A 15,943-nucleotide genomic window follows, 5' to 3' on the forward strand; every position below is an offset into this window, starting at 1 on the left:
CATCTGCAGCCATTGTAGTGTTTCAATGTTTCCCCTAGGGGGATTCTGGTTACTTAATAGTCTTTTCCCAACAGTCCGTTACTTTGTTATTTCACTACTTTGTTCCCAACCACTTTAATTCAAATATAACAAATTTAGTCCAGAAAGGTGTTAAATAATAAGATTTTTAACTTTCACTGCCTGTTTGACAGCTCCTTTGACAGCTGTCAAACTCCTTGTTCCTTTTTCTCCAGCTCACATACAGGACACTCCCGGGTCTGGGGGGGGGGGTTTAAACAAAAGCTTCTAAAATTCCACTCTTACTCTCCAGCACAAATCTTCTTCTGTCAAATTCATGAAAATATTATCTTTTAAAAAACACCAAAAAGAAAAAACTCTCCACCTTAGTTCTCCGATCCTTGCTTTAAATCTTCTGTAAGCAGGGGGGTGCGGACTTCCCTTTAGCACATCCCCCGATCGTACCGAATTCAAGGGTAGAAATTTTAAAGTCCAAATTCCATTCTACTCACAGATTAATTAAAGTCCGAATTTCAGGGAAGAAAGTCGCTCCACTGCAGTAGCGGTCCACTCACAGCACCACGCCGCTCCCCGTACCCTCTCCGCAGCCTTTAAAAAGGCTCTTCGTGGGTCGGGGGGGCGCTTTAGGTGCCCGCCGAGTCACCAAGTCCGCAGGCTTCAGCGCCTGCGGTTTCTGTAGACTTGTTGGCATGGCAATTTCACTGTGTGTTTTTTCAAGAAAGGAAGTTAAATGAAATGATAAAAATAACAGAAGAAATTGTCTTATCCAGTGCTTATTTTATAAAAAGGAGAGAAAATGTTTAGTGGGACTCTCATTTTGCTACCCATACTGAAATTCTGCCCCTTAATAAGGCCAAACTTAGATTCACAAAATGTTTAGGGTTATGCATCTCCCTGTGTCCCCTCGGGGGGGGGTGTCACTAGTGTTATCATCTATGTTCTTGATATCCAGCATAGTTGCATATGAGATGTAAATGAAACAGGATTATGTTTATTTAAGAAACCATAGATTATATGCAAAAACTTTGAATGCCTATACATTCCATTTCTCTTATTCTCCTGCATCCAAAGAAATGCCCCCCATCTTCCCAAGAGGCCCTGAACCTCTCCTGAGGAGGAGGTGATGGGGTACAGAGAGAAGAGATGAAAAGGAACAAAAAAAATTGAGAAGCTGTCTTATAATGAGTCCATGAGTCTATCCAGCAGGGGTTTAGTCCAGATTTGACCATGTCCCAAGCCATATTGTCCCTATTTTGGATGACCATCTATCAAGTTCATGTTAGACAGCCATAAAATTGCAGCAGATTGGATCTGAGATACTTTGTCTTCACTATATGCCTAACTGCACTAGCAAAGAGGTTGAGCCATTTCAAAAAGTTTGCGCAAGTAAATGAAGGGAGCCAGGCAGTAAAGATATTTTATGTTTAGGTAAGGATGATGAAGAAGGTAAGAATCCAGTAGTAACGAGCGGCGCAGTGCTGAGAGTCCTCTGCTTCCCCTGCTGAGCGAAGCCGCATGCCATGGACGGAGAGCGCTGACTTTTTCCTTTAAATATTCGGACTAAAAGCAACAACCCGTGAGTAATATGGAAATTGGACTTAAAAGGGAAATTCTTTTTTAAATTCGGTACGATCGGGGGAGGTGTAAAAAGGAAGTCCCCCCCCCCCGCCTTGTAGATAATCTAAAGCAAGGACCAGCCAACTAAAGTTGGGAGAAACATCCTTGCCTTTTTGGAAGAAAAATTATTATCTTCGTGATTGGACAGTACAATTGATTTTGCTGGAGGATAAGAATCGGTTTAAATTAAAGTGCAACCCCCCGGGACCCGGGTGCGATCTGTGAAAGAGCTTGCTGGAAAGATACAGACTTTGACAGCTGTCAAACTAGCTGTCAAAGCTGGGAAATAAAAGGAAACGTTGTTTTTGGTGACTCTGCTGGCTAGATTTTCTTTAATTTGGATACAAATTGTCGGGAGTAAAGGAAAATAAGTTACATTTGGTCTATTGGATTGAAACTGGAAAGACACTAAGTAAACAGAATCCCCCTAGAGGGGACTTTTGAGATATTGCAAGAAATGTCTGTAAGTGGAAAAATACTCGCTGAGCTGAATAGGACTTTTTATCTCCTGGGAAAGCTCCAGGACCAGAGCGATATGTTGACAACAAGGGCAACAGCACTGAATGATACAGTAAACAATCTTATGGGAACAGGAAGAGACTTGACACAAGTTTTCGTTTCTGAACCAAAAGCCCTTGAAGTTGAAACAGAAGCTGCTGCAGCTGGGGAAATGAAGTTTGATAAATCCCAAGAGACACATGAGGACTTGCTGGAAATTGAAGGTGAAGCCACAATGTTGCGGAAGACAAAGCTGGACCAGAGGCCTGGTAGCATAAATTTAATTAAGATGGAAATTGGAGCTTTTGGGACATATAGATTTAAAAGATTTAAGAAACAAAATTTGAGCTCCACTTTTAAATACAGAGGCCTGCTTGGAAGAAAAATGGACATTACTGGGACAGAGCTTCTTCGAGAGTTGGTGTTGAAAATAAAGAACTGTCAAAAAGACTGGCAGAGAGAAACTGAGAGAGGTTTAAAAGCCTCAGGCGTTTGGGATCCAGGCTGAGAAATGGACGCACTGATGGACTTTGGTTTGGGGATCAAAACCGGGAAAGGGAGGGTGGGATTTGGGAATCCAAAGGCTGTTAAAATATAATCTGTTTAGATCTTGTTTATATGTTTATTTATTTATTTCTTGCAATTTTTATGGAATGTGGAAAAATCGTGGAAGGGAAATTTGGGTCGACTTTAGGAAAAAGGTTTAAGATTAAGTTAAAATTGGGTTTTTTAAATTAAATAGATAGAAGGTTCTAAAAATAAATTGAGGAATGAAAGAAAGAAGAAAAGGAAAATAATAGCATGATTTAATAAAATTATTAAGTTAAGGTTGAAAAATAGGATAAGAACTTGTTGAGCGGATAATAATGAAATTATAATACAGAAGGGGGAGGTGTGAGGAGGTCGGGGAAATAAGGTTTAAGGGGGGGGGAAAGGGATTGAAATTATACTTGTATTTTGTTTGCGTATGTTTGTGTGTTTTTGTGTTTTAATGGAAACTTTAATAAATATCATTTTTTTAAAAAAAAGAATCCAGTAGTAACGGCCAAAGATTGTTTGCCCACTGCCACTCACACCTCAAGGAAGCCAATCAAGAAATGACTCTATGTTCATTACCAACCCAACCATTCCCCTACATGTACTGATCATTTTAAAAAATGAATGGAAAATGACAATTTCATGGTAACAGTAATTCTATTAAATCATGGGTCATGTTTTGTGTGATTCATTTTGAGGAGTCTACATTTATGTACGTATTCATTTACGATGTTCATTATATGTGGAAGCAGAACATTTAAAAGTGCTCCAAACTGAAAATCATATGAGCATTCCACTAGAAATTCCAGGCACAAAAAGACACCTCTAACCAATTTTAGAATTCCCAGTATAAACCTGGATTTCTACATTTCTGGAATCTCTTAACTCAATCGACATAAGACTGTGCAGGAAGCCAGGAAGTGACTCACCTTGCCATATGTAGAGACTGCTCCAGATTCAGAGGTCCCTAATATTTGACATACCCCTAGCAGAACAATATCTCCCTAGAGATGGAGCCTTATTCTACACCCCACTCTTATTTGCACCAGGGGTCATCAATCTGTGGCCCTCCAGATGTTGCTGAATTGCAGCTCCCACCAGCTTACAACAGACCATTGCTATCAAGGATGATGGAAGCTGTAGACCAAAAACATCTGGACAGCATAACAGTGCCTATCAGTGCCTTACACTGGGGTGCCACAGACAACACTGGCCTCTATTCCTCTTTCCTTCCCTCCCTCCTCTCATGCCCTCTTGTGACTCGGTCTCCCAAAAGTTTCCACAGCCTTGGCTACATGCTCTCCAGATGAATGGTGCCTCTGCCTCCCAGCAGTAGGGCTGTGTTAGGAGGTACCCCTGTTTGGGGTAAGGGGGCAGCTCAGAAACCAGGGTCAGCAGCATCTGCTTCCTGGAGGACTCCCAAGGAGAGGGCAGAGGAGAGGAGGCTGAGAGAAAACACCACAAGGGTGGGTGTTTAAAAAAAAGGTGGGAGGCTGCCAGCTCTGAAGGAAGGAGTAACATCACTGGGGTCCTGAACCTCACAGGGGTGCCACAGAATGAATGTAGTTGGAGAAGTGAGCCAGGGACTCAAAAGCCTCTGCCTGTCAGGCTGCTAGGAAAGCCCTTCCATTTGTGGTTCAACACTGTAAGCAGACAAAGGCAGGGCTTGAGAGTAATCAACTTTATAGCTCAGTAACCAATGAGACATCACATGGCACTTCCATCAGCTAAGCAGGTCAGTTGCAGAAATTAAATTCCTGCCCCTTTCACCCCCCATTTCTACCTCCCTTCTTAATTGTTCCAGTCTTTTCTCAACTCTTTGTTCCTGCACTGAGAATGGGGAAGGGGAAGGAGATGAATCAGTTCTGTATGGCAGAGCAGAAGACACCTCCTATCCTTCTCTATCACCTCCATGGCTACCTCAAGCCTCTCCCTTTCATGTTCACTCTCTGCTGATGATTCTTCTCTGTCCCACCTGTCTGAACCTGGTTCAAAGTCTCCTTCCCCCTCAGGTGCCTGCTGGGCCACCGGCTGACACTACTCTCCTCATCCAGCCAGACCCTGACACTGTCTTAGGTGTTCCCAAGCATGTCACTCTGTTTCAAACGGTATATACATGTTCTTTCAAAAGTATCTGGACTGGGTCCAGGGTCTCTATATCCTGATATGGTTTGGAACATTTCCATCATTGTTTCCAAGATCTAGCAACTGGAATCAATATTACATATGTCAGAGAGTGTCAGGGCCAATAGCAGTAGGAAATTAGACAAATGGGGAAAGGATGCAGTTGGCTCACCTATAACCACATTTTGATAGAGAAGTTTTTAGGTGAAATATGGATGCCTGTCTACAGGTAGAGTGTTTTTTTTTTCTTGGTTTGTTTTTAGTTCTGGATGTCCTGCAATAGCAAGAAGATTGGACAAGATGACCTCTGAGGCGTCTTCCTAACTTTTGATTCTGCGATGTGACAAATATGTTTACGTTGGCAGTTCACCTGCGGCTGATGCAACACAGAGTCCAACAACATTGCAAAAGTAATTATCTTCTCTATAATTATTAAAATTATGGTAATCAATTCACCTGGAAAAGTTCCAGAAGGCTGAATGGGAAATAAGAAAAAAATAATCAAATCTGAAATGATTAAAAGCACCCGGGTGTTCCATAGAGAGCTAAGGTAAGCTAAGGAGAGGTGAGGCCAGCTTTTGCTTTTCATTGTATTGGTTAGATTTCAAATCATAGCATTCAATGAATTTTTGTGGCAGCGTTGAAGTTAATGAGCAGGTGGATGCCTGCCCCTTTAAGTACAGAATTGGCAGAGTCAGTGGTCACAAAATACATCCTGTTCAAGTTAGGCTGATGACAAAGAGAAGCAAAGGAGATTCCATGTGTAGAAGGATGGTTGTGATGAGGATGTTTTTGTTGCTGCTGCTTCTCCTGCTGCTTCCCAATATGGTGCCCCAAGTGCACACTGTCGTTTGCAGCAGAAATAATCCTGTGCATATTCCACATGAGTGGTATGAACAAGGTGACCTTATCATTGGTGGGATAATGTCTCATATCTATTACATATTCCCCAGAATCTCCTTCCATGAACACCCATCTCAGGTCTTTATTAACAGCCCAATGTAAGTAAACGGCTCTTAAGATCATTTCATTTATTCTTTCTACATTTGTATCTGACTATAAAGCACTTGGTTTGCTTTGAAACCCAATGGAAGATTAAAGCCAATAATAAGATTTTATAAGACTATTTTATAACCTGCTTCAAGATACATGGTATCTCTCTATCCTCCAATGAAGCAAAGATCACTCGCTAGACCTCAGTAGTCACAAGGGTGATGTTTACGATCTGCAAACAGTGAGCACACATTGGACACAGAGCCATTGGAGTGCTGTCCCCTAACCTGGTAAGCAAGGCACTTGGCTTTGGGAAGGAGTCATGGGCTCTGACGAGGTCCTGGAGTCCTTCTGCTTCCTTCCCAAAGCCTAGTTAGCACTTCCCCAGCTTTGGGAACTGGGGGGGGCGGGGGGATTTTGGATCCTACCCAAGCGAGCCTTGTGTCTCCTTCCTTAAGCCTGGCACAGCTTTGCCCACCTTTAGGAAGGGCCAAGCGGGAGCAAAATTTTGGCCTTGCCCAGGGTGCCATAGTACCAAAGTCTGCACTGCCAGTCAATCCCATATAACTATATCTAAATTTCTTTATTTTCATATCATACCAGTTTGTTTTGCTAGGGACAACAACTGACAAAAGGGGTGTAGTAATGATGTCAATAACGGCGCATGTTGCTAGTGATAAAAAGCAGCATGGTTAGAAAAACAAGTGAAGATCACTTCTCAATCTATGTGTTCAGAAAAGTAAAAAAATCTTTCTCGGATGGAACTGAGATCCAAACATTAGCTCTAAAGGCAGAAAACAATTTCTATATTTCCAACACAATTTACTTGAGGCAGTTGTATCCCTCAGATCTAGGTGTTGTGCACTGTTTAATTGCCCATAAAATAATAAGGCACTTTATTTGCAGAGTGACGACCAAGTCCTACCAACACCTCCTTGCCTTGGTGTTTGCTGTTGATGAGATCAATGAGAATCCCAAGATCTTGCCCAATGTCACTCTTGGATTCCACGTCTATGATAGCTATTATGATTCAAAGATGGCCTACCGAACCACTCTGGATCTGCTCTTTAAATCATATCACTTTGTCCCCAACTACAAATGTGGCATTCAGAAAAATGTAGTAGGAGTCATTGGGGGACTTAGCTCTGAAACCTCCTCATCCATGGCAGATGTCTTAGGTCTTTACAAGATTCCACAGGTAGAATATGGGTATTGAAAAATTGGTATTTCATATTATAATTCACTCTTTTCTCCTTCCAATAGGAATCTGTTGATACATCAATATGAAGTGGTAAAATGGAAAAGGGAAATGGGTTGCCATATATGCATACATTTGGGGGGGGTATAATATTAGTACTCAACAATGTACATGAAATGATCCAGGTTCTATAGAATGTGTGTACAGTATATTTAATGGAAAATTCTTCGAATATTCCAGTTTGATAAATGGGGCATCTTGATCGGTTCACATCACATCATTCCTGAAAGCACTGCCCTAGCTGCCTGAGAGATATACCAGTCCCAATTCATAGTGATGAAGCTTGCTTTAAAAAAAAAGGTAAAGGTAAAGGACCCCTGACATTTAAGTCCAGTCACAGACGACTCTGGGGTTGCGACGCTCATCTTGCTTTACAGGCCGAGGGAGCCGGCGTTTGTCCACAGAAAGTTTTTCCGGGTCATGTGGCCACCATGACTAAGCCGCTTCTGGCGAAACCAGAGCAGTGCACAGAAACACCGTTTACCTTCCCGCCGGAGCTGAACCTATTTATCTACTTGCACTTTTTGGCGTGCTTTCAAATTGCTGGGTTGGCAGGAGCTGGGACGAAACAACTAGAGGTCACCCCGTTGCGGGGATTCGAACCACCAGCCTTCTGATCAGCAAGCCCAAGAGGCTCAGTGGTTTAGACCACAGCGCCACCCACGTCCCCCTGAAGCTGGCTTACAAAGCCATAAATAACTTGAGACAACAATGTCTCTCACCCTAGGAATCATAAGATCCACTCCCGGTGTACGTATGATGATGTTTAGTACTGTCCATTTTCAGAAGCTAATCAAAAACAAATTTCTTGTTATTTTTGAGGCATTTGGGGAGGGATATAGTGTTACCAATATGGTGTTCTTATGCTGCATTACTAGACTTCTGTTTAGTTGCCTTAATATTTGCTGGTATTTTATTTTTATAGGATATGGTTTATTGTGGTCACATAATAATAAAATGCATAATGGCCAGGAAATCTTCAGGATTTCCAGGAGATCCAGGAGAGTTCTTAGTAGAAATGCCATCAACCTCTCTCTACAAGTGTTTTAAAGATTATAGACAAAAAGATCCTGATCAATTGCTTGTATTTCTCCTGGTCCACTTTAGAGTATTGTTGAAGACAGTGCAAGGATAAAAGCTCTCCTGTTCCTGGAGAGAATCTGTGTGTACAAGTATGCAGCTGTGATGACTCCCATAATAATAGGAATTAATATCTACAAAATTAAATGAGAAATATTGTTTGTTTGGTTTTTGAGAAATATATTTTCTATGTAAATGGGGGTTGCCCATGTCTAAGATTAGTAAATATGGGATATACAGGATGTATATTCAGATAAATGTGTGTGTTTTGAATTCTTGTTTTCACATGGAAAGGTTTGACTTTTTCCTTTTCAGATTTCATATGGTTCATTTGAACCAGCCACAAATGATCAAATCAAACGTGGTTTCTTCTACCGCATGGTCCCCAATGAAGATCTTCAGTTCAAGGGAATCATCCAGTTACTTCTGCATTTCGGATGGAAATGGGTCGGGCTAATAACTCCAAATAATGAAGCTGGAGAACATTTCTTGCAGATCATTGAACCAATGCTTTTCCAGAATGGAATCTGTTCAGAATTCACAGATAAAAATGAAGAACTTCCGCATTTCACTGGTAACATACTGGATATGCTGGATGACACAGGGATTTTGACCCCAGCTTTCATATCAAGCAAAGCAAATGTGGTTGTTATATATGGAGAATCTATTTGGTGGGTAACTGTTGCTATAGAGGCAAGGAATATGATTCAGCTGCTATTGCCTCCATCTAAGAGGAAGCAACATGTAGGAAAAGTATGGATTACAACAGCCCAAATTGATTTCTCATTAGCTTTTTTAAAAAAACCTATTGAAATAAATATACAAATATGCCATGGTGCGTTCTCCTTTGCCATTCACTCCAAGGACATTCAAGACTTCTCAGACTTTCTGAGGAATGTAAAGCCTTCCTGGGCAGATGCAGATGGTTTTATCAGGGATTTCTGGGAACAAGCATTTGTTTGTTCACTTTCAAATTCCACTGGGTCAGCAGACATATGTACTGGAGAGGAGATGCTGGAGAGCCTTCCTGCACCATATTTTGAAATGAGCATGACCGGTCACAGCTACAGTATCTATAATGCTGTCTATGCTCTGGCACACGCCTTACATAGTAGGTACTCCTCTGAAGCCATCAGCAAAAGGATAAAGGGTGGAGACAGACTCTCTTCTCAGACTGTAGAGCCTTGGCAGGTAACTTATAAAGTGTTCACCTTGCAAAGTATTCAGTGTTGTGCGCTGTATTGATTTATAATGTGAGTTGGCACTCATCTATAAGTAACTAACTGAAAGTAATATATACATGAAAGATTAACCTTAAATTATTTTATTTCCTACAATTACACTAAACAGCCTTTAGATTACACAGGCTTTCATAAGTGACTGAATAGCAGCAACTACTTGAAAGGTTAATAATTGTTCTAAAAATACGCTGCTATTTAAACATTTAGAACTGGCACTGTTCCAGTATTTCAACTGGCATTTAATTAGACCAGTGGTTCCTAATTAGGTAATTAGTGAGGATCCACTATTTTTCAAAAGCTAAACCATGGAACCCCTGCTTTTGAAAATTTTGATAACTGTAAGGTAGCAAAGCAATTTTTCAAAGAAAATGTGGGGTAGCCCCAGATAAGTAGAGGATTTTTAGTCTACTAAAAAACAGACCATAAAATTTGTGATTTTACCATGCAAAAATGACAAAGATTTAGTTGGAGCAGAGACCAATTCAATTTTATTAAAGCATAGTACAAATGAACAAATTTTGACATTTCTAGCAGCTTCGAAACCTTTATCCATATATCTAGCTCGCTCTATCTATCTATCATCTATCTATCATCATCTATCTATCATCTATCTATCTATCTATCTATCTATCTATCTATCTATCTATCTATCATCTATCTATCTATCATCTATCATCAATCTATCTATCTATCTATCTATCTATCTCTATCTATCTATCTATCTATATCTATCTATATCATCTATCTATCATCTATCTAAGTAGGAAACAGGCAGAGGGCCTTCTTGGTAGTGACGCCTTCCCTGGGTAACACCTGCCCTTCAGAGGTCAAGGACATAAAGAACTACAACTTTTTCTCCCTCCCACTCTCCAATTTAAAGAGCACTAAGAAAATGTGTCTGAGGTTTTTCCCCCAATCCCACCTCGCTTGCCATCCAGCGACTCTTTCACAAGTTTTTCCCCTGCCAGAAAGCAGGAATTGGTCGCAAGCAGAGGCTGAATGATCCGTGGAAGGTTTTCCCTGTGCAATTAACAAGAAAAGTGAGTACCCCAGCAGGGGGTGGTACTGCAGACCCCCTGGGTGTGTTCTGTGGCAACTCTGGGGTCCCCAAACCTCTAATAGTGAACCACTGAATTAGACAACTTGTTGTATGAGGTTAATGGCATCAATATGCCAAGTGCAATGTATCTGAAGCTGTCAAAAATTACGCTTGGGGCCACCTGCACCATGTTCCTCCCCACATTGTGGGTGTCCCATGCACATGTGTGATGTCACATGCTCCATGTGTTCTCACACACTGGGAGGAGCCCCAGCTGCCCCCTCGGGGCTTTTCAGAGGCTTTTTAGGGTATCTCCTAATGGCCTTCAGAGTCTCTAAGGGGCTTCATCGCCCCTTCCCACTGCTCCATAGGAGCCCACTCCTGTAGCAGCAGGCCCACCAGAGCCCTTCTGGCTGCAGAATATTGAGGGGGGTCTGACCCCCTCATTGAACAATTTGTGGGTGCATGGGCATATGCCTATCTGCATATAAGACGAGCATCGTCTTATACAAGGAAAAATATGGTACCTTCTGATTAAATACTTTTTAGCTTTCCAAACCATTTTACAGATTTTAAATGACAGTGCCCCACCTTACTTATGTTCGTCTACGATGGTAATAAAAAAAGATTGCTCGAAGTGGATAACTCTTGTAGAAAAATAACTTAAATCCTTCTGGGATTTAAGACTATTACAACATTTTCTAGGCCTTCTGATTCTCTTTCCACCTAGGTCCACTCATTGCTACAAAGGATCTCATTCAACAACAGTGCTGGGGATGAAATCACATTGAATGAACATGAAGAAATAGCAGCTGGCTTTGATATTGCAAACCTGGTCACTTTCCCAAATAATTCCTATGTCAGGGTCAAAGTCGGAAAGCTGGATCCTCAGGCCCCTCCTGGCAAAGAACTCATCATTAATGGGAACGGAATCCAATGGCACAGAGTCTTCACTCAGGTAAGGAAATCACTGTGGGGGGAGGTGCTGCCCAACTGCTGCTGCCACTAGTAATAATGCTGCTACTAATAATTTTATTAATAATAAATGAACCACGTAATCAAAAAGAGCAATATGCACAGAAGACATGTCACACCAAGAAGGACCAATGGTTATCAGACAGTGTTGACCAACATGCTTGTTGGTCCAAGGCGGTTTTCCAGTTAGTAGCATTAGATCGATTTCTAACATTGTAATCTTCTGGTGCCTCCTGTGACTCTGGAGTCGAGTTGGAATGATCGAAGCCGGGATGTACGTAATTGTGTGTCAGGTTGGCTCCTGCCACAGGCCCAGGCCTAGGGGGAGCCCCCCAAATCATGCCTTGCTCAGAGTGGTTACTAGCCTGGCTGCTCATCCATATACTCCATCGGCTGTGGGCAAGGCATGCAGGCTCCTCTCAAAGCTTCATGTTTCTCATTTATTCAATCCAAGGCTTATCAGCACTAGTTGCCTACAAAATCATAATTTTTTTTAAAAAAAAGGTCATTGGAAAAATGTTGGAAATATTTCTTTTTGAAAAAGTCGCAACTTATTTTATGTACAAATTGTATTGTAGTTCCCTGCTTTTTATGAAGTTGGTTTTCTAAAACCATCTTCGCTGCCTCTCTTTTTTCCAATGGTATAAGTGATAGTGCTGTTCAAATAGGAGCAAAACCACAGTAATTCACTACCCCCAAATCCCAACTCCTTGAAGCTCACTAAGGGGACATCAAGTGAAATTACAGCAGCAAAGAGCAGGAGGCTGTAGTACCATAAAAAGAAATAACCAGTAGTGTATTAGATCAAATTATCTGATGGTTGTAGCAATGGTCAATCTAGATATGAACATTGTAATCTTCTTGTGTTTGTATGATGCTTAGAACGATAACTTTTCCTCCCTCTGTGTATGTGCTGCTTTGGCACATAGAAAACCTATAGTTAACATTTCTGGCTCTCCTACTTACTGGTAGATCACCTGATGTTAGATGAATCCCCTAAAACATTGTCTTAATATTAACCACTTCGTGTCTCTTTGGATAGGTGCCACCCCTTTCCTTATGTAATGCCAACTGTCTTCCCGGTTATGAGAAGAAAAAGAAGGAGGGGAAGAAGTTCTGTTGTTATGATTGTGATCCATGTCCTCGTGGGATGTTCTCAGATGAGAAGGGTGAGAGATGCCATATTACCATATACAAGCTATTACAGTAAATTCTGAGCAAATGGGCAATGAGGTTTGCTCTGTATGGTTTCAATTAATATTGTTTATTAACAATACAGTGGTACCTTGGGTTACATACACTTCAGGTTACATACGCTTCAGGTTACAGACTCCACTAACCCAGAAATAGTACCTTGGGTTAAGAACTTTGCTTCAGGATGAGAACAGAAATTGTGCTCCAGCGGCGTGGCAGCAGCAGGAGGCCTCATTAGCTAAAGTGGTGCTTCTGGTTAAGAATAGTTTCAGGTTAAGAACGGACCTCCGGAACGAATTAAGTACTTAACCCGAGGTACCACTGTAGTAGAATAATCTCCCTTCTGTCTCTGTAAAAGCTGCCACTATGAAGAAATTATCTTAACCTTCAAGAGAGCATACCATGAGGATGTGACCGTAATCTGTAATGTAAAGATTTTCCATCAGTGTACCTACATACATTGATATTCTAAACATTACAAGTAAAGGTAAAGGGACTCCTGACCATTAGGTCCAGTCGTGGCTGACTCTGGGGTTGCGGCGCTCATCTCACTTTATTGGCCGAGGGAGCTGGCGTACAGCTTCAGGGTCATGTGTCCAGCATGACTAAGCTGCTTCTGGCGAACCAGAGCAGCGCACGGAAACGCCGTTTACCTTCCCGCTGGAGCGGTACCTATTTATCTACTTGCACTTTGACATGCTCTTGAACTGCTAGGTTGGCAGGAGCAGGGACCGAGCAACGGGAGCTCACCCCGTCACAAGGATTAGAACCGCCACATTCTGATTGGCAAGTCCTAAGCTCTGTGGTTTAACCCACAGCACCACCCGCGTCCCATTCTAAACATTACTGCATATAATATTCTCTAATTTTTTTAAAAAAATATATTTTTATTAAAGTTTTCTTGGTTTACAAAGGTATTTGCAGTGTCTTTTTTTTTCAAGTTACATTTTCCATAGGTCAGTTCATTTGTTGAGACATTAGGGTTACATTAGGAAGAGAAAGGGGGGGAAGAGGTGGAGGGGGCCATGGTGCGTGGGGGTGGGGTCGGGAGGCAATATTTCTATTTTGCTTAATGTATGTGTGGGGTTTTGTGTCAGTGTAGATTGTGCAGGTCTCTTTGCTATTCGCATGTGTTCCTTTGGTGGTGAGAGAGATTGGGGTTGGCCTAGGGTGCAGTTGCTTGCTTGTGGTTGCTTGTGGTGAACTTTGTTTTTGTGTGGGAGTGGGAGTAGGTGGGTGTTTTGGATCAGGTTAGCCATATTGATTCATATGCTGTTGGTGGATTCTTGTCATTGTCTTGTTGGGCTGTGTATGTGATAAAGGGGAGCCGCACCGGAGTGAAGGTATCTTCTTCTATTTGTCATTGTGTCACTTTTAGTTTATTGGTTAATTTTTCTAGTAGCACTGTTTCCCATACTATTTGGTACAATTAGTCCATGCTTACTCCTGACAGGTCTTTCCAGTGTCTGACTATGATGTTTGTGGTTGCTGAGAGAATGTGGGTTATGAGTTCTTTGTGATGTGAGTGGGCATTGCTGTCTTGGAATATGATTAATAGGGCCACTTCTGGTGTGATTTTTAATACTTGCTTAGTTATTTTGCATTTCTTGTATGGCTGTTGTCCAGAATAGTTGGATTTGGGGGCATTCCCACCACATGTGTAGGTATGTGCCTGTGGAGGAGCACCCTCTCCAGCATTTTGGTGAGATTCCTGGGTGTATTAGCACTAGTTTCCTTGTTGTTAGGTAATATTCTCTAATGTTTAATGCAGTTTCCCATTGATGGTGGCTCACTGCTGTGCTGCCACATTTTAATAACACATTTTAATGATATACAGCATGAGTGTAGATCCGCTCCTCTGTTTTGATGCAAAAAGACATAAAAATTTCACATGCATTCTGCCCTGGAAGAAACCAAGGTTTTGGGGAAGGGAGGATGGAAAAGAATTGGGGTCTTTATTCTAAGAACAAGGTTCCTTGGGAACTTTATCTTCAAAGCTTCTAGGGCACAAGCATTTCGACTAGATGTTTTGAAACTTATCCTCTTGGAAACACTACGGTAAGGGAACTCATGATTTAAAAAAAACTCTTAAGCATATACTGGATTGTTTCCAATTGTCATACCACCTTTTTCAGGATTGGAAACCTGTGCCAGATGTCCTCCAGAGCAATATCCAAATGAAGAGCAGAATCAGTGCATTCCCAAGAAACCACACTTCCTAGGCTTTGGGGAAACTTTGGCCATTGTTTCAACTTTCTTTGCGCTTTTATTCTCTCTTATCACAGCTATGATACTTGGCATTTTCATTAAGCACCGGGACACTGCCATTGTCAAAGCCAATAACAGAAGCCTCACTTACATTCTCCTTGTGTCCCTTCTCTTGTGTTTCCTCTGCATTTTGATGTTCATTGGAACACCTACGGAGGCAACCTGCTTTCTCCGACAAACAGCTTTTGGCATTGTCTTCTCTGTGGCCCTCTCTAGCATCTTGGCCAAGACTATTTCAGTGGTTTTGGCATTCATGGCTACCAAGCCAGATTCCACAATCAGGAAGTGGGTAGGCAAAAAACTGGCCTACTCCATCGTCCTTTCCTGCTCTTTGATTCAAGTAGGAATTTGTGCCTTCTGGCTGGCAACCTCTGCCCCATTCCCAGATGTGGACATGGACTCAATGACTGAAGAAATTATATTCTTATGTAATGAGGGGTCAGTTCTCATGTTCTATGGTGTTTTAGGCTACATGGGCTTCCTGGCTATTATCAGCTTCACTGTGGCCTTCTTAGCCAGGAAGCTGCCGGATAGCTTCAATGAAGCCAAGTTCATCACTTTCAGCATGCTGGTCTTCTGCAGTGTTTGGTTCTCTTTTATTCCCACGTACTTGAGCACCAGAGGAAAATACATGGTGGCTGTGGAGATCTTCTCCATCTTGGCTTCCAGTGCTGGGCTGCTGGGTTGCATCTTTTCCCCTAAATGCTACATTATTGTGGTGAGGCCTGAGCTGAATAACAGAGAGCAGCTGATTCGGAGAAAGATGTAAATAACAGTATAGTTTGTCATTTCTGTATTTAGACTCTGTAGACTTGTTGGCATGGTAATTTCACTGTGTTTATTTTCAAGAAGGGAAGTTAAATGAAATGATGAAAATAAGAGAAGAAATTGTCTTATCCAGTGCTTATTTTATAAAAAGAAGAGAAAATGTTTATTGGTACTCTCAGTTTCCTACTCATATTGAAATTCTGCCCCTTAATGAGGCCAAACTTACATTCACAAAATGTTTAGGGTTATGCATCTCCCTACGTCCCCTCGGGGGGGGGGGTGTCACTGGTGTTATCATCTATGTTCTTGATATCCAGCATTGTTGCGTATGAC

At 41.7% G+C, this 15,943-nt stretch overlaps 1 protein-coding gene across 1 annotated transcript; it reads left to right on the forward strand.

The window, feature by feature from the left end:
• Positions 1–10,725: 10,725 nt before the first annotated feature.
• Positions 10,726–15,652, forward strand: LOC307200496 (vomeronasal type-2 receptor 116-like; the record flags this gene model as incomplete). The annotated part of the gene is made up of 5 exons (XM_079949034.1): positions 10,726–10,928; positions 11,136–11,363; positions 12,423–12,549; positions 14,710–15,182; positions 15,644–15,652. Exons 1-5 carry the CDS (start codon positions 10,926–10,928, stop codon positions 15,650–15,652), a joined length of 840 nt encoding a protein of 279 aa, XP_079805160.1. The 5' UTR covers positions 10,726–10,925.
• Between the last annotated feature and the right edge of the window lie 291 nt (positions 15,653–15,943).

Source organism: Podarcis cretensis (genome assembly GCF_951804945.1).
Source record: "Podarcis cretensis genome assembly, chromosome: 13".
Taxonomy (NCBI): domain Eukaryota; kingdom Metazoa; phylum Chordata; class Lepidosauria; order Squamata; family Lacertidae; genus Podarcis; species Podarcis cretensis.